This window comes from Erpetoichthys calabaricus, chromosome 11, assembly GCF_900747795.2.
Source record: "Erpetoichthys calabaricus chromosome 11, fErpCal1.3, whole genome shotgun sequence".
Taxonomy (NCBI): Eukaryota; Metazoa; Chordata; class Cladistia; order Polypteriformes; family Polypteridae; genus Erpetoichthys; species Erpetoichthys calabaricus.
The window spans coordinates 48,119,132-48,145,554 of NC_041404.2; the positions used below are offsets into that span (position 1 = coordinate 48,119,132).

At 42.8% G+C, this 26,423-nt stretch overlaps 1 protein-coding gene across 5 annotated transcripts in view; it reads right to left on the reverse strand.

Moving 5' to 3' along the window:
- Positions 1–4,437: 4,437 nt before the first annotated feature.
- Positions 4,438–26,423, reverse strand: part of tenm2b (teneurin transmembrane protein 2b) — a 1,820,998-nt gene continuing 1,799,012 nt past the window's right edge. For all 5 annotated transcript variants that reach the window (XM_051934201.1, XM_051934200.1, XM_051934199.1 and 2 more), the window contains 3 exons: positions 18,384–19,998; positions 17,807–17,937; positions 4,438–8,553 (listed from right to left, as the gene is read on the reverse strand). In XM_051934201.1, coding sequence (XP_051790161.1) covers positions 7,792–8,553; positions 17,807–17,937; positions 18,384–19,998 — 2,508 coding nt within the window. In that variant the 3' untranslated portion in view covers positions 4,438–7,791. The remainder of the gene's footprint in view (positions 8,554–17,806; positions 17,938–18,383; positions 19,999–26,423) is intronic.

The following is a 26,423-nucleotide window of genomic DNA, read 5'->3' on the forward strand; positions in this document are numbered from 1 at the left end:
TAGCACCGTGTCTGGTGAAGACCCCACACGGCTCATCAGCTGTCTAATACCATCTCTACGACAGCTTCATTTTAGGGGGTACTTCTCACGGATAAGACAAAGAGACTGCTTAGAACTGGGGGAAGGATGAATGCAGCCAAATACAGAGAGGAAATCCTGCTCCACAGTGCCCACCACCTCAGACTGGGGAGACAGTTTAGCACGACAGTGACCTGAGGCACACAGACAGGATAACACCAGAGTGTTGCTGATTTGGAAAGGGGTTAGAATGAAAACCTGCAGCCACTGCGGCCCACCAGGACCAGAGTTGGACACCCCTGGTTTATGGTGTTATGATTTAAAGTCCACAACATGGTAGAAAAGATGTGAGGCCATCAAAATGAGCCCCAAAAGTCAGCTAAACTGCCCAGAAAAGGTGACCACCTAAGGCAGCCTGATCCTAATACTATACTGACTGGATTCGGCCTAAAATAGTTTCGGATTATAAAAATACAGGAAATCAGGGGTGTTTGTAGGATTTGATCTTAATAGGGTCCTTTCATGAGTTTTGAGCTTGTTGATACAAATATATAACATCGAAAAAGGGATCAAAGATCTGCCTTGGGGCTTTGATATGAGTGTATCACCATTCAGGAGGCGGATGTGGAGGTGGTGCAGAGCTACAAGGAGCTGGGGGTTCTCATGAACAACAAACTGAACTGGTCTGACAACACAGTGGTGCTGGACAAAAAGGACCAGAGCAGACTGGACTGGCTAAGGAGACTCTCGGATCTTTAGGTTTGTGCAGTAAGCTGCTGGAAATGTCCTACCAGTCCATAGTAGTCAGTGTGGAGTTCAACGCTGTGGCCTACTGGGGAAGAAACTTGAGCTCAGAAGAAGCACAAACATAACAGGAGAGCCTGCTAACCCTGGGCACACTGGAAGACGTTGTGAAAAAGAGGAGGGTGGCAAAATGGGATGCCATCATGAAAACTCCCCTCCAGGTGGCGCTCTCTCTTGGAGCAGTTTGAGTCTCAGGCTCAGTCCACCACAGTGTGCTAAGAAGTGCTGGTGGGGGGCTATCAGGCACTTCAATGCTTCTGCCCAATCTATCATCTATCTATCTATCTATCTATCTATCTATCTATCTATCTATCTATCTATCTATCTATCTATCTATCTATCTATCTATCTATTATATAGTGCCTTTCAGGTCTATCTATTATGTAGTGGCTTTCCCATCTATCTATCTATCTATCTATCTATCTATCTATCTATCTATCTATCTATCTATCTATCTATCTATCTATCTATCTATCTTATAGTGTCTTTCAGATCTACCTATCTATTATATGGTGCCTTTCCTATCTATCTATCTATCTATCTATCTATCTATCTATCTATCTATCTATCTATCTATCTATCTATCTATCTATTATATAGCACCCTATCTATCTATCTATCTATCTATCTATCTATCTATCTATCTATCTATCTATCTATCTATTATATAGCACCCTATCTATCTATCTATCTATCTATCTATCTATCTATCTATCTATCTATCTATCTATCTATCTATCTATCTATCTATTATATAGCACCCTATCTATCTATCTATCTATCTATCTATCTATCTATCTATCTATCTATCTATCTATCTATCTATCTATCTATTATATAGCACCCTATCTATCTATCTATCTATCTATCTATCTATCTATCTATCTATCTATCTATCTATCTATTATATAGCACCCTATCTATCTATCTATCTATCTATCTATCTATCTATCTATCTATCTATCTATCTATCTATCTATCTATTATATAGCACCCTATCTATCTATCTATCTATCTATCTATCTATCTATCTATCTATCTATCTATCTATCTATCTATCTATCTATCTATCTATCTTATAGTGTCTTTCAGATCTACCTATCTATTATATGGTGCCTTTCCTATCTATCTATCTATCTATCTATCTATCTATCTATCTATCTATCTATCTATCTATTATATAGCACCCTATCTATCTATCTATCTATCTATCTATCTATCTATCTATCTATCTATCTATCTATCTATCTATCTATCTATCTATCTATTATATAGCACCCTATCTATCTATCTATCTATCTATCTATCTATCTATCTATCTATCTATCTATCTATCTATCTATCTATCTATCTATCGGTTGGCTGTATAATTTGTCCTGTGAGTCCATATTCTTATTTTTTATGTTTCTACTGTTGTATGCAATTGAATTTCCACATGGAATTAAGAGAAAAGCCAAGCAAAATGACACCTTTTATTGGCTAACTAGAAAGATTACAATATGCAAGCTTTCGAGGCAACTCAGGCCCCTTCTTCAGGCAAGATGTAATACAGAAACTGAAGTTTCCTATGTTTATATACACACTCTAGGACAAGAAACAACATTGGTAAATCTTTAAATGAGAGATTTTGTATGTAAAAAATTAATAGATTCATTCAGGCTAGGGTTAATTTAGCAAGAGAGAAAAGAACAATGTATTGTCAAGATCTCTGGATAAGATAACTGTCCAACAAAGTCTTTTGAAGTTTGTAATGAGTTTTTCAAAACAATGTGGGTCTGTAGACAGGTTGTCTGTCATTCTGAGAGATGTAAACAATCCTCATATCTGGCCATAAAACTCTTGTCTTTATTCAATCCATGTTGTAAAGTATTAAATTTTAGCATGAGTTTAACTTCCCATTCTTTTCTCTCTTGCTGTGTTTTGAAGTTGCCTGAAGAAGGGGCCTGAGTTGCCTCGAAAGCTTGCATATTGTAATCTTTCTAGTTAGCCAATAAAAGGTGTCATTTTGCTTGGCTTTTCTCTACATTCATAATGGCTAACACGGTACAACACCCTAGTACTACACACATGGAATTAATAAAGTTTATCAAATCTAAGATCAAATTGTGGTTACGAGGCTCACCCTGGAGGGGTTTCAAGTTGTTAACATCGAAGGGTTGGGGGTTTCCAGCTTGTTAATATCAAAATGTGTGGGTGGGTGGTCCCGTTTGGGATTTATATTTTGCTGGATAGATAAAAAAATATTAAAATTAAAACTGACAAAAACATCAGGGGCTTGGTCCAATACACACCTTACCAGCCATGCCGCCTGCACTTCAGAACAGGCCATCCACCTGCAGCTAAGCCTACCTAGGTAAAGCTTGGGTTCCTGCTGGAAGAGGTGCTGGTGAGGCCAGCAGGGGGCGCTTACCCTGCTGTCTGTGTGTGGACCCCAATGCCCCAGCACAGTGACAGGGATTCTGTGCTGTAAAAATGGCGCCATCCTTCAGATGACTCTCTGTGGTCATGTAAAATCCCTGGGTGTTCTTCGTAAAAGAGTGGTGTATCCTGACGTCCTGGCTAAGTTGCCCACCATGGCCTAGTCATTCTGGCCCCCTAACCATCCCGTCTCTAATTGGCTAATTACCTCTCACTCTTTCACCACTTAACAGCTAATGTGTGGTGAGCTTACTGGTGTAAAAATGGCTGCCATCGCATCACCCAGGTGGATACTACACATTAGTGGTGGCTGAAGTGGCTCGCCACTCACTGTGTAAAGCGCTATATAACTGTAAAAAATTAAATTAATCAGTGGAATTGCTAGGAATCACTGCTACGAATATCTAAAATATATTAAGCATACCTTACCAGGAAGAGAAGCCCATAAACTCTGGCTTGTAGAGAGACGTTTCTCCAATAAGTAATCTTCACAAAAGGAAAACATTTGTTAACAGAACAAGAAAAGAGATTACAAAAAGCTGAAAAAAAACGGAAAGGAGTTGCCTAAAGGTCTCAATAAGCAGAAAACAGCAAAACACACAAAAAAAATCCATAAAACCATAACAATGAAAAGAAACAGCAAAAGCTTATGGCGACCTCCACAAACTCCATGCACCGCTCCTGAGGTCCTCTTCTTTCCCAGAAGGATCTTCTCAAACTTTTCAAGTGAAAGTCCATAATTCGGAAATCACAGACAAACATAACAGAAATGACATCCATCCATCCATTATCCAACCCACTATATCCTAACTACAGGGTCACGGGGGTCTGCTGGAGCCAATCCCAGCCAACACAGGGCGCAAGGCAGGAAACAAACCCTGGGCAGGGTGCCAGCCCACCGCAGGGCACACACACACACCAAGCCCACACTAGGGACAATTTAGGATCGCCAGTGCACCTAACCTGCATGTCTTTGGACTGTGGGAGGACACCCACGCAGGCACGGGGAGAACATGCAAACTCCACACAGGGAGGACCCGGGTCTCCTAACTGCGAGGCAGCAGCGCTACCCACTGCGCCACCGTGCTGCCACAGAAATGACACCAAAATATAAATGATGATGAAACAGAACGTCAGCCTAAGCCAGGGAGTAACACAGCATAGGGATGTGAAGAAACAGATCAGCCGTCAAGAGGGTAATGCATTGTATTTTTTATTAAAGTACTGTACTATACATTAAATAATAAAAAAAATACAAAGAGAGTTCATTGTACAAGTGCTTTTACGTGTTTTTTTTTCTGAAATCCAAAAGGTTACAATACTGTAAACAATAAATGGAATTAACCGCACAAAGAGTCTAAACTGGAACTGAGCTAGTAAATGAAACTGCGGCTGCTGCGCGGTGAAGAGGTGCAGCGGCTAAAAGCTGTCTGAGAAGCGAAAGGCTTAGCATCGTAACACAGAGGCGTCTACCGACTCGAGATTATATACACAGTACTGTGCCGTCAGCACGTGAATGACCGCTGAATGCACCGAAAATATCATACATCAAGAAAACAAGAAGAACGCAAAAAGGTCGACATGTAGCGTAATGGCCGCTGGAATGGTGGTATGTGGGTTTGTTCGTCTTTCTCACGGCAGCATTACCGTTGTTGAAGCCCACTAAGTGGTGTTACAGTGTACTCGTAGATACAATGGTATGCGTCACAATTCATGGACATAAACTGAAATAGCTTCTTTGTTTATTTTCCCGTATGAGTTTAAAAGTAAGAACACATTGATGAGGTTTTGGTAAGCACAGATCTAATCAATATACTTCAGGCATCCAAAAGGGCCTGCACACAACTCTAAAACAATTCTCGCTTAGAAAGTATTAAGCAATAGTAATGATGACAGCTATGACGTAACAAAAAATGTTCTCAACAGAGCCTAGTTCATTCATAGTTTTTTATGAATTTTTATTACTACTTTGCACTTTAAAGTAGACTAGTAATACAAAACGCTTTGGTGATGATCATGTTGGAATTTTCTGGAATAAAGCTCCTTTGTTTGAAATGCCACCTGCTACCCGCTGCAAATATAGAATGAGAAAAGGGTCTCTGTAGCAAGTTCTCGACGCCGGGGGGCTTCGAGAGGGTTTTCGTAAGGTAATTTAGTTTGGATTAGAAATAAATACATTAAAACAAGCAGACGTTCAGACGGAACACTAAGTCCAAAGGTTTGTTTTTTTTTTTTTTTTTTGCAGCATTGGTTTCCATTAATCATAAAATTCAGGCTTTTCTTCATAACACAATCCCAGGTCTAAAATATACAGCATTCACAAAAAAATTTAAAAAACGTGGCCCTACGTTTCACTTAGACAATCATCTATAAAAATGAAAAGAAAAAGCAGTCAAAGTAAAGCGTCACCATCTACAGACAAACTCCAGCAAAGAGATATTGCTAACTAGGCTCATCCACGACAGGCTTGCGACGGCAGATCCGCGCCCATCTGACCATCGTTGCCCACAGTAATGTTGTGCCCCCACCCCACCTTGTGTACCTTGGGCATCACCGTCGTCACTGCTTCTAGTCGTTTCGCATTAGCGCAGGGGGTTGTGGGTCTGTGGCAATTTCACTGTCAGTTACGATTAGGATAGTGCGCCCTCTGGTGCTCAACGATTTCTTAAAGAAGGCACGGTCATTTGAAAGCAGAACAAAATAAGAACAAAACGAGATGAGCACGCCAAACTTCTAAAGATCATTTTGTTGTCATAAACACTGAAAACGTATTCATCAACATTTCGATTCTTTCCCCCCCCCAACCCCCAAATACTGACAAGTCTTCCAGCACTACAGGAAAATACACATTGAAATGAGCCCCATTGAGGACCACGCAGGAGGAAATCCCAACGCGATCTCTCGAAATGCAGGCTTGTGGATTTTATTCTGATACATACGGAAAGAACGTACTGGACTGGATATTTCGAAGTTATCTTTCACACAAGCAATCTCCTCGTAAGAGACATAAGCAAAATGGAACTTTTAACGTCAAGCTGTTCACAGAAGCGCGTTCACGGATTTCAGCGCGCGTTCCGTAAGCGCGTTCACGGGTTCCGCTTTTCTCACTAGTGTTTTCCTCGGCGATATTATTTATTCACGGTTTAAATAATTCTCATACTTTTCTCAAAAGGACGGTAAAATGTTCATGATTTATCTTAAAAATAAAATGATTTCATAATTCTGAAAACCACCTGCTACACACCAGCTGGTCTTTTCCAGAGAACGTTTAATATTGAACTCTCTATTTTTTTTTTATTTCAATTTTTTAGAAATATAAAACGTGTTATAATTTCAACAGTATTTTACCGTGCTGCATAAAGGCTGGTCTACGTACTGTACATATAGATTCATTTATAAAATTAAACGTTCACAGTTTTAAAGACTTTATTTTTAAGTATAAACAATTTTAAAACACTTTACATAAATTATTCTGTCTGTGACTATAATTTGCTGATCAACAAATTAAAATTAATATAAAAACCTTAATGAACAATTCTTACATATATTACAAAGGAAAAAAAAACGTCTCTGCACCAAAGATTTCTCTTTTTTTTTTGTTCTGGTGACTGCTGAATGATTGTCATAGATTACAAGAAAAATTAAAAAATAAATAAGCAAATAAATAAATAAACAAATGACTTCATAAAGATCGTTCACTTTCCCGTTGTCGGCTTTGTGACTGCGATTCCTGATTTGAGTGTACAGTGATGCCCACTTTGTAACAGTGCCACTCGCTTCTACTGCCATTCATACTTACGCGTAACTGACACCCTGGAGAGATGCCGGATCGGACACAATGCTCTTAAAAAATATTTAGAAAGTAAATTAAAGCAATGGATGACATCTAGGAAAATTATAGCCACCGCGTCTTTTTTTTTGTTTTTGGAATTTTTCAGATTTGCCATTGGTGTTCATGTGAAACTGACTCCGAAGTTCAGCTTTTCGTTTCACGACTTGAAGGCCTGAGACGACGTGTATGTGTTATTTTTTTTATTTTTTATTTATTTCTCTTAAAACCTTCCAAGCTCTTTGCCAGTGCTCTTTCCAGCTGTAAGCATAATCAAGTTGGCAAGTTTAAAGTTAGCTCAAGACATGGAATCCATTCCAGTGAAAGCAGCCATCCGTGAATTCTCCCGGCAGCATTAGCGTCTCTCACTTAAAACATTCGATGAAGACATCTTTTTGTTTTTCAGGAACCCCAAAAATATGGGCAACGTTTCGTAAAAAGGGGGTACGCTTTTTGCAACTGCTTTTATCGTTTTCCAAGTCTCAGTGCTTTTCTAAAGATATATGTATATATTTTATTTTGTTTTGCCGTACGTGGCAGGAGAGTTCCTAAATAGCCGTTTTTTTTGTTCTTTAGAGTTCCTTTATTAAGTCTTTTGAGTCTCCGCTTCATACCCCACTAGCATTTCTTTTCATCTCCTTAGGAGAGGAGACACTAATATGAAAAGTCCTTGGATTCTGTTCCGGGCCCATTCTTGAACTGGCCCACCGCAGTTGAATCTGTTACCTCTTTCCCATTTCATTTTGTCGTAGGAACTGGATATTGCTGCTGCAGTCTGCCAGTTCTGGGTACTGCTCGATGGGTAACACGTAGTAGCCGTCGTATCCCTGGACTCTCCCCGCGTTTAAGAGCTGCTGCTTTTCTCCTTCAGTCCACAGTCGGCTGCCCTCTTTGCCGTCACGGGCCTTCTGCTGCTCCTTCAGCCAAGCCGCATTTAACGCTCTTGTCCGAGCCTGATCCAACACCCGGCTCCTCTCCTCGTCCAGCGTTTCCAACGTCAGGCCGTAGCGGATGTTAAATGACAAGGTGGTTGACTCGATTTCAATATTTGTAAACCTACGAGTTCTACTTCCAACCAGGAGGGACTGCTGGGTGACTGTGATGTTAATGCCGCTCTCTAGCACCTTGCGTCCGCTTGTCATTTCCAGGGCTACAAGGTCACTGTCCGCGGAACCGATTTTCACAAAGTAGTGGCCGTCCTTCCCGTCGACGGTATAGTGAGCTCCTTCCAAATAATAGGCATTGTTCAGAACCGTAGCTAATTTCCTGTTGTCCTCACCAGCAGCACTGGTGACCCCTGCGATGACTCTTCCATCTTTAATAGCAAACATCATGCCCTTTCCAATGATTGCTTTAGAGATGCCAAACCATCGGCCTGGTTTGTCCTTCTTCCCTGGTCTCTTGTCCTTGTTCAGCTGTCTCCCTTCAAGCGCCATGAAGGCCTGGTTATGTCTTTCAGCTGCTTGTTGAACACCAGTGATGAGCTGGAAAAGAGAACACAGTTACCATCCAGACTTGTCTTGAGTGACACAGCTAACAATTACTGAATGGACAGACCTTTAAGCAGTGGTGGACCTACATTTTTTGGGCCCCTTCGCAACCAGCAATGAGGTCTGGGTAACCACTCTTATATTCTTACATGTCTTTATCCAAAATGACTTACAACATTTATGATAACACTGGTTTTCCAATTGGAGCTCAGGCAGGTCAAGTGACTTGCTCAGGGTCACACACTGGTGTCAGGAGTGGGATTTGAACCCATAACATTAGGGTTTGCAGGCCAAAGCCTTAACCACTACGCCACACTGCCTGTATTCTTTGATGGGGTTGTTTCACAACAGACCACCATGATTTCTTTTTTAAATTTAGCCACTAAATCATCTATATGTTACACTGATCCCTCTCCCATTTGGACAGAGGCAGTGGTGCTGTAAGAATTATGTTTCTGGACTTCTCTAGCGCCTTCAACACAATCCAACCTCTGCTCCTTAGGGACAAGCTGACAGAGATGGGAGTAGATTTGTACCTGGTGGCATGGATCGTGGACTATCTTAAAGACAGACCTCAGTATGTGCGTCTTGAGAACTGCAGGTCTGACATTGTGGTCAGCAACATAGGAGCGCCGCAGGGGACTGTACTTTCTCCGGTCCTGTTCAGCCTATATACATCGGACATCCAATACAACTCCGAGTCCTACCACGTGCAAAAGTTCACTGACGACACTGCTATCGTGGGCTGCATCAGGAGTGGGCAGGAAGAGGAGTATAGGAACCTAATCAAGGACTTTGTTAAATGGTGCGACTCAAACCACCTACACCTGAACACCAGCAAAACCAAGGAGCTGGTGGTGGATTTTAGGAGGACCAGACCTCTCATGGACCCTGTGATCATCAGAGGTGACTGTGTGCAGAGGGTACAGACCTATAAATACCTGGGAGTGCAGCTGGATGATAAATTAGACTGGACTACCAATACTGATGCTCTGTGCAAGAGAGGACAGAGCCGACTATACTTCCTTAGAAGGCTGGCATCCTTCAACATCTGCAATAAGATGCTGCAGATGTTCTATCAGATGGTTGTGGCGAGCGCCCTCTTCTATGCGGTGGTGTGCTGGGGAGGCAGCATAAAGAAGAGGGACGCCTCACGCCTGGACAAACTGGTGAGGAAGGCAGGCTCTATTGTAGTCATGGAGCTGGACAGTTTAACATCTGTGGCAGAGCGACGGGCGCTGAGCAGACTCCTGTCAATCATGGAGAATCCACTGCATCCACTGAACAGGATCATCTCCAGACAGAGGAGCAGCTTCAGCGACAGACTGCTGTCACCGTCCTGCTCCACTGACAGACTGAGGAGATCGTTCCTCCCCCACACTATGTGACTGCATTAAACTGCATTGTTATCACTCTTTAATTTAATATTGTTTTTTATCAGTATGCTGCTGCTGGAGTATGTGAATTTCCTCTTGGGAGTAATAAAGTATCTATCTATCTATCTATCTATCTATCTATCTATCTATCTATCTATCTATCTATCTATCTATCTATCTATCTATCTATCTATCTATCTTATAGTGCCTTTCATATCTATCTATTTTATAGTGCCTTTCATATCTATCTATTTTATAGTGCCTTTCATATCTATCTATCTATCTATCTATCTATCTATCTATCTATCTATCTATCTATCTATCTATCTATCTATGTAAATGTAGGGGTTTTAAAACCCTTTCTCATATAGTAGACCCCCAAAAGTTTTAAAAAAGGTGGACTAAAGTCACTTCTGGGTCCCTGATGCTTAAACTTCATTAGTGTCGTAGTAAGTTGATCTCTGCCTCTCTCGAGTTTGGTATTTTTCAAGTCAAAGTTATTTCTTCACCATCACAGTATGTATTAATTTAACACATAAAATTGTGTTATTTATACATTTTAAAAGCGCCTTGTCTGTTCTTGCACCTTACAATAGGGCTTATGTTAAGCCAGCACCAAGCATGAAAAGAAGGCTTAAAGTTACCAAGTACGTTCACGTCCAAGAAAACGTGCCTTCTGCATTTATGAGGCATCCTTGTGATAACGAAAGGAAACTAAAAATGATTATTTTATCACCGATTCCTGGAGCTCTTTTCCTTGAGATAAGAATACATTTCCTGTTTCGCTCGTTTGCTCGCAGTCGCCAGAGGAGTTCAGACCTAAATAAAGAAGTCGATCATCAGGAAACCAGACACGTATCTGAAGCTGCTTACAGCAACTTTGTCCCATGAGATAATAGTTTGAAAATGTGCATATCCAGGTTGTGAATATACATTTAGGCAACAAAACATTTACAGTTTTCATCCAGTTCCTTCTGGTAACCTTAAAGTTACGGTGTGTAGCACTTAGGATGGATGTGAGCACACAAGTGGAAGACCTTTCCGAAAGCCAACCTGCGAGTTTGTGGCACTTATTTCTCCAACGACGACTACTTACAGCCAAAGAGGAACATAAGAAACATAAGAAAAGTGACAAACGAGAGGAGAGCATTCAGTCCATCAAACCCGTCAGCTGTCCCAGTATCTAATCTAGATTCTTCTGTCACGGGCAGCTGGGTACCATACTCAGCCAAGATGCCTATATAGCGCCACTGCCAGGAGAGGACAGCCCCCCTGGTTGCTATGGGGGTCATGGGAACCGAGCTGGGAAGCTCAACCCTAATGTCGCAAGTGGCCACTGTCATGGGGACAGGTTCTGGATGCTGAAGCCCTGGAAGCCAGCACTTCCACCACACCAGGAAGTGCTGGCAGAAGGTATTCCAGGGTCACCCGGAGTGCTTCCGGTTGCTCAGCCGGCACTTCCGCCACACGAGGAAGTGCCAGTGGAAGTTCATCAAGGGACACCTGGAGCATATCCAGGGCAGCTTAAAAGGAGCCACCTTCCAACAGTTGGGGGGCTGGTGCCGGGCAGAAGGAGACAAGGCTTTGGAGTGTGGAGAGAAGGTGGCCCGAAGAAGACCATTGTGAGGCCGGGTGGAAGGAGGACAAAGCTTGTGGAGGAGTGGTGGTGGAAGAGAGGAAGAGAAAAGGAGTGTAGTAGTGTGGGTTTTGTACTTGGGACTGTGTTGTGGCTGGGGGGTTCACAGGGAAGACGTGCCCTCCACCTGACGAAAATAAAAGTCTTTTGTACTTTTATATGTGCCTCCCGTGTCCAATCTGTGTCGGGTCGGGCGCTACATAGCGTCGTTTTACACTTCTTAATGGTTGTCGAGGTTTTTGCTTCAACTAAATTTCTTGGTAGTTTGTGCCAGAGTCCCACAACTCTTTGGGTAAAGAGGTTCTTCCAAAAAGAAAGGAAAAGAAAATGTGTTCCTGATCGCCTGCATTTCCAAAGATACTTTAGGTGAGTCACTTTGTTTCAGTGTTTGAATTGTAGAGCTGTAGAATATTAACAATGGCTAACGAATGTCTATAGATGAGTAGCTCTAATGTAGGACGGCCAAGTAGAATAGTCGTTACTGGTGCTGCTTCATCAATCAAGCGCCATCAGTTTGAATGGTGTGCCCGATTGTTGTCTGTGTAAATATTAACCATCTCCGTAGGTTCACTCAGATTTGTCACGCGTCAGCGTAAGCTTTTAACACTACAAAAAAAATAAGATCAATAAGCAAACTTACTCTAATGAAAGCTGCCCATTTGGTTCTTCAGGATTTCACCACTTCTTCCAGGTTCATTTTGGAAAGTGGAAAAATGTCTTGTGAGAGATGTGCTGAGTGGGCTGGCGCCCCAAACAGGATGAGAACTAGCTCCCTGCCGGGAAGGGAAGCCATAATAGAGTGACAGCAATGGACTGGCGTCTTGACCCGGATGGAAGCCAGTATCCTGCCAGGAAGGGAGGCCCCAATGGAAGGATAGTGATGGACTGATGTCTCGACCAGGATGGGTTCAGAGGAGTATCCCTGAAGGGATTCCTGCGCAGAACGACGGAGGGTGCCTGCTTCCCAGGTTTGTGTTTTTCTTCTGTATGCACAATGACAGCATCCCACTGGTGGCTCAACCATATGGATACCTGCAGGGCAGGCTGTGAACCCTGTTGGGGTTCTTAGGTGCTGCCAGGGGAAGCTGCAGGGGATCGTGATACCCTCCTTGAAGAGCTCCCAGTGTGTAATGCTGTGGCACTGTAAGTACTCCCAGGTTCAACATAAAGGGAGACGGGTTTCCTGCATGAGCAGTCAGAGTTGACAAAAGGTGGATGCGACTAACAGGGACAAGTGGAAGAACAAGGAAGACCTATTGTTTTATTGTTCTGCCCTTGAAAAGAGGGAATTGGAAACCCGTCAAGGTACTGCGTTGAATAAAACACCTTGTGTTTGAACCCGGGACTGTGTCATGTAGTTGTTTCTGGGGGTTTGGGGTATTGCTACTCCCCTTGGTGGGTCACAGTCTCCAGAACTCCGTGATTGATATTAGCTGAAAATGTAATCCTTATCTGCTGCACATACTGCAGCCTTGCGTAACAAAGCACGCTCATCCCCTGGCACATCCAAGTACTGAAGCAATGGAAGCAGCACATCCCATTCCCTGCAACAGACGCACTCTTTTCAAGTGGCCATAACTTCACATTTTCCACATGAGCACCACCACCACCTTCTAGTTGCATGTTTTGCTCAATTTCACGTTTCCAATTCTGCTCTCCTCTCTGTTCTTTTGTCTTTGAGCTGTTGGATCTCCTAATCAGTGTATTGTGACTCATATACAGTGCATTCGGAAAGTATTCCCAGCGCATCACTTTTTCCACGTTTTGCTATGTTACAGCCTTATTCCAAAATGGATTAAATTCATTTTTTTCCTCAGAATTCTACACACAACACCCCATAATGACAACGTGAAAAAAGTTTACTTGAGGTTTTTGCAAATTTATTAAAAATAAAAAAATTGAGAAAGCACATGTACATAAGTATTCACAGCCTTTGCCATGAAGCTCAAAATTGAGCTCAGGTGCATCCTGTTTCCCCTGATCATCCTTGAGATGTTTCTGCAGCTTCATTGGAGTCCACCTGTGGTAAATTCAGTTGATTGGACATGATTTGGAAAGGCACACACCTGTCTATATAAGGTCCGACAGTTGACAGTTCATGTCAGAGCACAAACTAAGCATGAAGTCAAAGGCATTGTCTGTAGACCTCAAAGACAGGATTGTCTCGAGGCACAAATCTGGGGAAGGTTACAGAAAAATTTCTGCTGCTTTGAAGGTCCCAATGAGCACAGTGGCCTCCATCATCCGTAAGTGGAAGAAGTTCGAAACCACCAGGACTCTTCCTAGAGCTGGCCGGCCATCTAAACTGAGCGATCGGGGAAGAAGGGCCTTAGTCAGGGAGGTGACCAAGAACCCGATGGTCACTCTGTCAGAGCTCCAGAGGTCCTCTGTGGAGAGAGGAGAACCTTCCAGAAGGACAACCATCTCTGCAGCAATCCACCAATCAGGCCTGTATGGTAGAGTGGCCAGACGGAAGCCACTCCTTAGTAAAAGGCACATGGCAGCCAGCCTGGAGTTTGCCAAAAGGCATCTGAAGGACTCTCAGACCATGAGAAAGAAAATTCTCTGGTCTGATGAGACAAAGATTGAACTCTTTGGTGTGAATGCCAGGCGTCACGTTTGGTGAAAACCTGGCACCATCCCTACAGTGAAGCATGGTGGTGGTAGCATCATGCTGTGGGGATGTTTTTCAGCGGCAGGAACTGGGAGAATAGTCAGGATAAAGGGAAAGATGACTGCAGCAATGTACAGAGACATCCTGGATAAAAACCTGCTCCAGAGCGCTCTTGACCTCAGACTGGGGCGACGGTTCATCTTTCAGCAGGACAACGACCCTAAGCACACAGCCAAGATATCAAAAGAGTGGCTTCAGGACAACTCTGTGAATGTCCTTGAGTGGCCCAGACAGAGCCCAGACTTGAATCCGATTGAACATCTCTGGAGAGATCTTAAAATGGCTGTGCACCGACGCTTCCCATCCAACCTGATGGAGCTTGAGAGGTGCTGCAAAGAGGAATGGGCGAAACTGGCCAAGGATAGGTGTGCCAAGCTTGTGGCATCATATTCAACAAGACTTGAGGCTGTAATTGCTGCCAAAGGTGCATCGACAAATTATTGAGCAAAGGCTGTGAATACTTAAGTACATGGGATTTCTCAGTTTTTTATTTTTAATAAATTTGCAAAAACCTCAAGTAAACTTTTTTCACGTTGTCATTATGGGGTGTTGTGTGTAGAATTCTGAGGAAAAAAATTAATTTAATCCATTTTGGAATAAGGCTGTAACATAACAATTGGTGGAAAAAGTGATGTGCTGTGAATACTTTCTGGATGCACTGTAAGTACGCTTCTGTGATAAAGTGTATCCATATCTTCAAAGTCGGACATTTTGCGGAGGTAGAACAATAGCTTATTTGTCTAAATCCTGAAAGAAGACATACCTGAAAGTAGTAGATTCTCAAAATGAAAGGGGTATGCATGGCATTTGCAACACAAACTAGAGGAAACTGCGCTTCTGTGGTGTGAAAGGTTATTGCAGAGGGAGAGAAATTCGCCAGGACGACATGCAGAGCCAATTTCCTTTACAAATGGCCAAATTGCACAAATAGTATGTTTACTTTTTTAATTCCTTTCTAAAGTGCCGTAGATACACTGTTTTACAATATTTGTGCGAATTAGGGTGCAAATTAATATCCGATAACATTCTTTACTTACAAATTGGGTGTATATGGTAAGCTTAAGGCTTTTTTTTCATGTCTAGACTTGGATTATGTGGAAGGAAAATGAGACTTAGGGGTCACGTAGCCATTTTAGGGGTTATGAAAATGTAGCATATAAAGTGTGTTGGTATACTATCCACATTGAAATATGGTATCTGTCTTAAGAAGTAAACGCGTTAATGTCAGAAACTTGTTCAGGCATATCAGGAAACCAGATAAGGGTCAAGTGAGTAAAAAAGAAAAAGAAGGTTCCGGGTGATGGCTCAAGAAGTTGGCTGACTGTCGTGTACTCAGTAAGACTTGACAGATGTCACACACACAGGAATTCAAGAAGTATTAAAAAGTATTTTAAGGACCAAGAATGTAGTAGAAATTAGACTTTTATTTTGGGGTGGTTATACTCTTTCTTTTAACCAATGAGTGTAAATATTATGATGGTGCAAGCCAATGAGCAAATCAGAGTAAATGTCAGATGAATATGTAAGCATTAATTCAGGAGAGATATGTAAATTCAGTTATCTATAAAGATAGCTTTCTGTCTTTACTTTGTGACCATTTGCTGACGACCACTGCTGTAACAGGAAGGAATGCTCCCTCTTCAAGCATTTGCTGAAAAGATAATAAAAGACGCAATGAACAGGTTTCGTCCTGCCAGGTTCCTGACTCAAAGAGGTCCTAATTGATGACAAAATTTCATTCTTAAATACTGGGGTGCTTTGCCTCCTGCTTGCTTCTTTCGCCCACCCACTCCACACCCCCCAGGGCACGCTACACGCCAGCCACTTCGCGTCTCTGCCGCTCGCATTGTAAAGGGCTAAATGCACGCTAAGGAGATGCGGACGGATCAGCTGCTGGCTTGCTGCTGCTGAGTTGCATATTCTGCTTGTCACGCTGCGCGTCGATCATTTAAAACCCTGTACAACAGCTATCCTTTTGTCTCACTGCCTTGTCTCACAGGATGTTAAAGTGTCTCCGAGAAAATAACGTATCGTCTTCTTCCAAGCCTTCCAAGTTTTTTTTTTTATAATAGAGAGATATTTCCAATTTAATTACTTCCATAGTTACCTTAAGCCCCATTGTAAGCTGCAAGAACAGACCAAGTATTTTTGAAACTTATAAAAAAAAATTTCACTTTAGCACACAATTTTATTTGGCAGATACTCCATGATTGTGAACAAATCACTTTGACTTCAATACCACTGTATTAATTGTTTCTGTAATTTCTCAGCACTGTCAACTGTCAGACAGTGTTCAGAAGCCATTAAGAAGGCTAAGAGAATGTCAGGTTATATAGCGCCTTGACGTGTGGAATACAAGTCACAGGAGGTTCTGCTCAAGCTTTATAACACACTGGTGAGGCCTCATCTGGAGTACTGGGTGCAGTTTTGGTCTCCAGGCTACAAAAAGGACATAACAGCGCTAGAGAAAGGTCCAGAGAAGTGCGACTGGGCTGATTCAGGGCTACAGGGGATGAGTTATGAGGGAAGATTAAAAGAGCTGAGCCTTTACAGTTTAAGCAAAAGAAGATTAAGAGGAGACCTGACTGAAGTGTTTAAAATTATGAAGAGAATTAGTCCAGTGGATCGAGACTGGGGCTTTAAAATGAGTTTATTAAGGATATGGGAATTACACATTGAAAGTAAAAGTGTTAGGTTTGAATAAAAAGTAGGAGGTCTGAAGATTGAAACGGATTTAGGAGTACAATAGTAGTGGACTCTAAGCTATCAACTTCTTGAAAGTGTTCAGAAGCCATTAGGAAGGCTAACAGAATGTCAGGTTATATAGCGCCTTGACGTGTGGAGTACAAGTCACAGGAGGTTCTGCTCATGCTTTATAACACACTGGTGAGGCCTCATCTGGAGTACTGGGTATAGTTTTGGGCTACAAAAAGGACATTACAGCACTAGAGAAAGTCCAGAGAAGAGCGACTAGTCTGAGTCCAGGACTACAGGGGATGAGTTATGAGGAAAGATTAAAAGAGCTGAGACTTTACAGTTTAAGGAAAAGAAGATTAAGAGGAGACCTGACTGAAGTGTTTAAAATGATGAAGGGAATTAGTCCAGCGGATCAAGACGGTGACATTAAAATGAGATCAACAGCATCATAGGGACACCAGTTAAAGGTAAAATTCACACAAACATTAGTTTTTTTTTTCTTTACACAGAGAACCACAAACACCTGGAATAATTGACCAAGTAGTGTGGTGGCCAGTAGAACTTTAGAGACCTTCAAAACTCGACTTGATGTAATGTTGGAAGATTTAAGTGGACAGGACTGCTGAGCTTTGCTGGCCTGGATGGCCCGTTCTTATCCAAATCCGTTATCCGTTCTTATCTAAAATTCTGATGGATTACCATTCAAAATGAATTTCTGAAATCTCTGTTCCATACCATCCCGATATTTTCCAAGTTGAGGTTGCAGACATGGTCTAAATACTTTAATTTTTCACCATTTCTGGGTAAGGATCCACAAAGAAAAAAACAGAAAACGTTCTTTATTGATGGATAAGGATAACATACCTGTCCATTTTCACAGTCCTGGCTCATTAACAGCTCATAAGGGGGCTCAACGAAGTAGAAGGTGTGCTTTGGAAATCCAGGAATGATGTTACTTAACTGAAATCCAAACATTACAAGCCAGCTCTTAACATCTGTAGAAAAGAACAACAACATACTGTATTGTTATAAGGGAATATCTCGGAAAGAAAAGCCGTTAAGTGTTCATGCACGTATTCAAAAGCACTTTGCAAAATATCGTGCCAGTGATGCACTGCCTGTGCTGATACAGCACCTCCCATATCTAATATTTAAAATACAAATGACTTTTCTTAACATTGTATTACAGTGTGGCTCATTAGTGATTGCTCTCCACTGAATAACCCATTTAGTAGTGCGGATTCAACACTGCAGAAAACAGCTCTGTGGAGAATTGCTTAATATTCAATGAAGGGTTTTAATGAAAGGTATTTGAAGTATTCATTACTGTTCCCTACATTTTTAAAACTAAAAGTGCATAATGTTAAGTGGATGTTTTCACAGTCATTGAATCAGCTTTCATTTGCTCGCGCCCTCCTTCCCCCTCTCCTCTCATGCATACCTGTGACGTAGTTCTTCAAGTCCAAAGTGTCACTGAGTGGGTTATTGTTCTTAAACATGTACAAATTAAAGGGTGCTGGGTCTTTGCTGATCTTTTTCCACAGTGTATGATCTGGAGCTGTCCAGCGACCGGCCAGGACATCGTAATCTCTCTGCATGAAGTGCACTAATTTGGTAAGAGCATCGTAAAGGCCACCGTGAAAGCCAATGACTAGCTGGAAATCGGGGTTAGAGTCCTGGTATATCTCTCCATAGGCAGTGTACTGGAGCTGCTTGATCATCAGGCCATTACTACTAAAAACAGCCAGAGGCGTTCCCGTATTGTCTGAAGCAATGTAGTACTCCTCTCCGCTGCTGATCTCCATTGCAAACAAGTGGCCTTGCAGGTCATAATACAGAGATGTGATTTCTGAGCTGGAGTGATTGTACACATGGGTCACCCTGGCTGGGTTGTTGAGATCAGCATAAAAAAACTGAAGGTGTTGTCCTAGATTGGTCTTGCTGGATACTCTCCGGCCTAAGCCATCATAATGGTACTGGACGTTCCAGCCACTGACTTTGCTGTAGGCCCGAACCAGCAGACCTTTGGAGTTGTACTCAAAAACATCAGAGCCACGCTGGCTTAGGATGCCATCCTCATCGAGCTTATACTGCACATCTCCGAGGCGTGTGATCCGGTCTCGCAGATCATAACGTAGCGGCATCAGACGAGCACTATTGCCAGGGTTTAGGAGATGTAAGTTTCCATTCAAATCGTAGCTATAGCGCCATGTCGGCCAGTCATTTACTTTAACTGCGTTTAACTGCCCGTCCCCATCATATTCGTAGGTATATTTTGTTGTATTGGAATAAGGACCAAGTTTAAGCTCCCTTTTGGTTACTCTTCCCATATTATCATACTGAACAGTCATCCAGTACATCAGGGAACGAAATATTTCATACTGTACTTCCTTGATGCGCCCATGGGTGTCAAAATGTTTACTAAGAGTCATGACTGCAGTGGTAATGATTTGATTAATATCGTAGTAGATAACCCCGAATTTCCCAAAATGTTCCACCTTGCCAGAGATCTCATCGTAACGATAAAGATCCACGGGGAGAGGAGTCTCACTGATCACAGGTTTCATGCTAGCGATACGAAAGCTGTTGTCGTGGTAAGTGTAGTCAAATCTGGCATTGACCATGCCTTCTTCGGAGAATCTGTAGATCTGCTTGTCGATCAAGGGGCCGATTTTTCGGTAGCGGATTGTGCACGAAAAACCCCCGCTCTGTAAGTTGACCATTTTGAGGACTCCTGTGGTTTCATCATAGCCAAAGGTGACAGCAGTGCCATCGTAAACAACCTCTGACAACTTTGAAAGCTTTCCGTACTTGTAGAACACTTTGCGACCAGTTCCTAGAAACAAAGTGTCCAGAAGTTTTCCATCTTCGGTAAAGTCATATATGACGGATGCATTGCTTTCTGGAGGATTGTATATATTTCTGATATAACCAACTGATGTATGAGTAGTCATGGTGTGACGGGCCACACTTGGCATGGTGACAGCGTTAATCCAGTCCGAGGTGTCAAACTCAAAGATGTACTGGCGCTGGCTCTGCAGAAGTAGCACCATAGACTGCAAAAGAAGAAGAGGAGACTATTAGAAATATCAATGGCAGTCTGAATGTACCAGTATCACTAAGATGTTGTCATCCATGGGAACCTCACAATTTCCTTAATATTGCTTATCCTTATTTCTATCTCAAGATTATTTGTTCTTTGTCCTAGTGCTGGCACGATCGTTTCCACACAGACAGCTTCTTGCTGGTCCTGAAGAACAAAGCCTGTTGCATAAAGTGAAAGAAAAGTACCCCCTGGACAACTAGCATAATGGGAACGTACCAGAGGGTTTATTCTTTTATGGTGACTTCACTATGCTTATGTACCACGGTCTTTGACATTTGACCTGAATGGAAGTGCCTACTTTTAGAGTATTACTGTAGCTGAGAAACAACTATGACTTGTGGTACCTAAAGTGAGGTAAAGTGAGGCAGTTCACTGGTATTTGAGTCTGGGAATGCCTCTGGAGTGTGACCTGTATTATGGGAGTGTGATTCAAGCCAGGGTATTGTGGTCCCAGGTATCCCTTGAGGGGGTACTACTAAGGAACTAGAGCACCATTGCCCAAAATTTTGTAGTCTGGGAGTTTTGACTGTTAATGAGACCTTCTTGGGTTGGTGTTGCAACATACATAAGGGTGCAACTAAGAAACATTAACTATTAGCAGACCCTCAGAACTCGGAAGTGTAAAAAGGAGGTCTCTTGTAGAGGTAATGATGTTGAAACAGGAGATAGAAGCCGAAGTTCCCTGGCAGGAGAGGATATGACTAGCTGCCTCAATTCAAGCACTTTTGTTTATTTTTCACTTGTCCTCTTACAAAGATGAAGATGTTCTTTACGTTCTACAGGTTCAGGACCTGGAATTCCATAGAAAAATCAGAATGGCTGCATGTGGTTTGTTTATTAACCGTTCGTCTTCGAGGAACACGCTGTACTATCAGCAGCCTCAGCATACGACAGCTAAAGCAAAAATCAGTTTGTACTTTGAACGAGATGCACTGTCAGCGCAAGAAATAAATGAATCCATCTAGTATCCAGATGTTTTTCTTTTTTGTTTTGCCTCAGAACACACATTAAGAAATGAATGCGTGAGCTACTGTTATCAAGTTATTAGGTGAGCATAATAACCTAGTAAATCATCTTTCAGTTCTAGTCTACGATTTTATCAATATTCCACTGCCGATGACTGATGTGACTTCTTTTGACAGTTAAATCTTGTTTGTGGACCAAGATCTAATTTACCCCACACATCATGACGAGAGATGAACCATAGAGGTGTGAAACAAATTATAAAGAAAGATAGACAAAGAACCCTTTGGATAACAGTTCTGATCTCAATGCAATCCTGTTGTACCTTGCAGATGGCGTCTCTTAGATTGTGGATGGCTGTTTTCAAATAAAAATTCATCTTCACTGTTATGTGATTTGCAGAAATGTGCCCTCAGCCTGTCATCACTGTCATATCCATCAATATGTGACTGCTCAGTCTCCATGCTTGATAGCTGAATAGGCACTATGGCCAATTCCAAAATGGTAGTTAAGGATTGAGATTAAGCATCTCATCTGGGGCAAGTTATGTGCCCACCACTAGGGAGTACAGCGGAAATAAGGTGAAGAAAAGTTGTAGACACTGTGCAGAGTTTACTCAGAAGTCACCCCTTATCAAATCAGAATTGATGGAAGGCTTTGAATGAAAGAATCAGGAGAGTGTGGACAGGCTGATCCAAAATGTGAATCATCTGGCACTGCAAAAGAAATTTACAAATTTGTTGTAAATACTTTCCTTGGTTTCTCTGTGTTTTTCTTTTTTTTTGGAGTTTTGCTTTGTTTTTAGTTGGCGTTTTCTGGACTACGCTATGGATTTATTTGCTTTGGCTTGCCTCTTTTTAGGCAAAAACAGGGATTCCCTGGGCACTCAATATGGCTGCAGGTTTTTGTTCCAACCAGCTTCTGTTTTTATCTGATTCCTAGCCTAAATAGGCAAGCTATTATTTTCCAGCTTCTAAGTTTTGGAGTCAATGTAGAAATTACAAAACTCATTTTTATTAGAGGGTGGCGCAGTGGGTAGCGCTGCTGCCTTGCAGTTGGGAGACCTGGGGACCCGGGTTCGCTTCCCGGGTCCTCCCTGCGTGGAGTTTGCATGTTCTCCCTGTGTCTGCGTGGGTTTCCTCCGGGCGCTCCGGTTTCCGTCCAAAGACATGCTGGTTAGGTGGATTGGCGATTCTAAATTGGCCCTAGTGTGTGCTTGTGTGTGTCCTGCGGTGGGTTGGCACCCTGCCCGGGATTGGTTCCTGCCCTGTGTTGGCTGGGATTGGCTCCGGCAGACCCCCGTGACCCTGTGTTCAGATTCAGCGGGTTGGGAAATGGATGGATGGATGGATTTTTATTAGAATATACCAAGTATGTCACGTGGGAAAAATTTTGTGTATTTTTGTATCTTGGTTTGTAAGACTTTCATCATCATCATCATTTGGATTTTGACTTTCCAGGTTATTTAATCCATTATTTACTACTAGCTGTGCTACACGTCGAGGAAATCTAAGTAATCAACGTAAACCTCCTGTTTTCTATTTGATACAGGGCTAGTCCACTTCATCTGATTTAATAACACGCACCTGATCATTTTTCCTTTTCCATTTCTGACGGAGCCACCCATCTTCACTGTTTCCTCTCAGTGTCGCTGATCGCACTGACCACTGCTTGAGTCGAAGTGCTTTGCTGGGAAAATGCAAAGTTGTCTGCTACCTCACTGGCCGGGTTTAGTAACTCGAAAGTGGACGTCCAGGAATGTTGCCCCGGTTGCAGCGAGCGGACTGCGCTCACGGGTCAGGTTTGCTCCTGCTAACTACCATCCACTCTCAGAGAGTCCCATAGACACCGAGGGATGAGAGAAGGAAGCAGGGCTCGTGGGGACCTCATGGGGACCTAGGGATTGCAGCGAGGACACAAGCCAGTTTAAGAGTTGATTGTGCCTGTTAGAGGACGTCTCCTCTAGCCAGAAGACACTGTAAAGGGTATGCAGAGGAGATGTCTGTTTTAGAAGGAAGCACAAAGGCTTGTAATTGTTTTTAATGAATGGAACCTGACCGTGTTTGAACCTATGGACTTTAACCTATTGATGGAAATTATCTGAATCATTGAGCACAAGGCAGGAACAACACCTGGGCAGGGCTCCACGCAGACTGTTTACTTTAAATGCGTATTTTCCATTTAATCTTTTTGCAGATGTAGCTGCCATTTCATTAAACCACGCTTTGACTGCACCAGTGTCATCATAACCGAGAATGATAGGCACCACATGCAGCCGACGGCAGTTCTCTTTTACTGCCAGTCCATTGATGTCTGTGAATGCTGAAATATAATCCGACTTTACAGAAAGGGTTTTTCCTTTGCTTTATTTATTTGACCGACACTTTTATCCAAAGCGACTTACAACATCCAAGGTACAATCGGTTACATCTCTTTTGTGTTTCCATTTGGAGCACAGGCAGAGGAAGTGAGTTGCTCAGGGCCACACAGTGTCAGTGGTGGGATGTCTTAACCACTGCGCCACATTGCCTCCCTGAACATAATGTGTTCTCTGCGCACGTGATACATAACAGTGGTCTTTTTAGGAGATATTTTGGCCACCGAAGGTTTATCCATCTTGACCACGGCTTTGCTTTCTGTCAACAAGTGCAACGTTACTTTTTACTGTTTAAGTCCCCGCCCCCTACTCTGAGCTCTGTCTTCACGAGCCGTTCGATTGGCTTAGAGCAGGGGTCCTCAATCACAGTCCTGGAGGGCCGCAGTGGCTGCGGGTTTTTGTTCTAACCTGGTTGCTTAATTAGAAAGCAATTCTTGCCAATAATTTAATTTCATGGCTTGTTAGTGCTTTAACTCTGCTATGTCAGGTAATTCTTATATCCTGGATTTTCTTTCCCTTTCTAAGGATACTAGGGGGCTCCGCCCCCTGCTCGCTTCGCTCGCCAACCCCTGGTGTTGGGAAATGACAAAGAGTGAGATGTATGAATGAGATATAGCATAGTGCAGGCATGCGCAACCTTTCCGCTATTGACGGCCGCACTACAGACTTTTTACTTTAATAACGGCCGCACTACAGACTTTTTACTTTAATAACGGCCGCACTACAGACTTTTTACTTTAATAACGGCCGCCAGTAAGTCCAAGTAAACTTAATAATGTTTTATGATTTATGTAAAAATTTACAGATTACACATTAAAACAGAGTATGATATATCTGACAATATTCAATTTACTGGTCTACATATGTAAAAAAATGTCTACGAAACGTCATATAGGACAAAAAACCTTTACAGCAATTGTTTCAGGAAGTTTGGAAAACATCGCCATTAATGGCTTCCTTGCTCTTGCATGTTTGCAGACAGACTTGCAAAGTCAGGGGACTCGCTGGAGACCATTAGCCGTATTCCAGACTCTAGATTGCTGTCTACCAATCGGGTTCGGTACTTGTTTTTCAGATATTTCATTCTGGAAAACGCTGCTTCGCACATATGATGACCGTTTGCTAATGGCGATAGGCAGTGTATGGACTTAGCCACAAGGCCGTACAGGCGTACACTCCCATTTCCTTCTCAGTTCCATATTGGCTAGCCGCTAGTCACGTGACTTCACATGTACTCCTGGGTGTCAGCCCATTTCAACCGAACTTAATATTCAAGTAAGCAAATCGGCTTTCGGCGTCACCATACCGACCCGGCCGACAAAGATTCCGCGGCGTTGAGACCCCTTACTCGCTGGCGTCCAGAGACCCTACACCTGCACGGCCGCCATTACGTACACTTTAATATACACGCCCACGGCCGCCAAAGTCCTTGCCCACGGCCGCATGCGGCCGTACGGCCGCAGGTTGCGCACAGCTGGCATAGTGTGAAGGTGTGGATGATGCATATAGAAAGCAAACAATAAAGTGTTTGGCAGAGTGTAAAGGTTTATTGGAAAATTTCTTTGTACACAACATTAGTAGTAAAGATGGTGTCTTGTTCTTGAATGAGTTTTCCTTGGCATGGAGCACTTATAACCTTAACTTTAACGTCAGATGAACGTCGAATTCGTGAGAAGGCCACATAAAGTTGTCCATGTCCAAAAACAGGTTCAGAGAGGTAGATGCCAACCTTGTCCATGGTTTGTCCTTGTGATTTGTCGCCTCATTTCTTATTTCAATTACTGGAGGGGGGCTTTGTGTGTCATGGGTCTCAGTCCTCTTCTTTGTGTGTGTCCCGTTTCGTGTGCAATGGGTTTCGTGCGGCGCCGGCGAATGACTCCTTTTTTCTGTGTGCTATGGGCGCGGCGCCTCATTTCTTATTTTACGTTGCATTCCATCCGGCTTCCGTTGCTTGGAGGGGGGTGATTTGTGGGGCGCCTGCGCAGTATGTCTTTTGCGTCCACGGCCCATGTTTACCATTCTCGTTTAGTAATATGGATCATCCACATGATTTGAAGGCTAAAATAGATGAGTAATTCTCAGTCCTTCACTTTTTCCTGTTCAATTTCCTTCCAAGTATTTAATTTAACCCAATAGTGCGAGATAAATATACACAGAGGTGTAAATGGTAACAAGCTAAATGGAGAAATGCTGGTCTCTTTTGTCATTTGCATGTTATTGCTAGGGCAGCACGGTGGCGCAGTGGGTAGTGCTGCTGCCTCGCAGTTGGGAGAGCTGGGGACCTGGGTTTGCTTCCCCGGTCCTCCCTGCGTGGAGTTTGTATGTTCTCCCTGTGTCTGCGTGGGTTTCCTCCAGGCGCTCCGGTTTCCTCCCACAGTCCAAAGACATGCAGGTTAGGTGGATTGGCGATACTAAATTGGCCCTAGTGTGTGCTTGGTGTGTGGGTGTGTTTGTGTGTGTCCTGCGGTGGGTTGGCACCCTGCCCGGGATTGGTTCCTGCCTTGTGCCCTGTGTTGGCTGGGATTGGCTCCAGCAGACCCCCGTGACCCTGTGTTCGGATTCAGCGGGTTGGAAAATGGATGGATGGATGGATGGATGTTATTGCTAATTAGGAGCAATTAAAAGCCAAGAATATGGCTGTTTAAGACTAAAATAAGCAATAAGGGTTCAAAATCTTAACGAGCGAGACAACTAAAGTGAAACAGAAGTGTTACTTGAGCAATAAGTGCTTCTTATTAAGCAATTGGATTGCAGCAAAAACCTGCAGCCACCGCAGCCCTCCAGGACTGTGATTGAGGATCCCTGACTTAAAGTGAACCATCTAATTATTCCCACCCACTTTTAAGCACAATTCATTCTCATGGTTGTCTCCAGATGTTTATGGATTAGACATCTGGCTTTGCTGGACTAACCTTAAGCCAAACATAAATCAGGCAGTCAAACACCTCGCTGAGCCAACCTAGTCAACAACAACAACAACATTTATTTATATAGCACATTTTCATTCAAAAAGTACCTCAAAGTGCTTTACATAA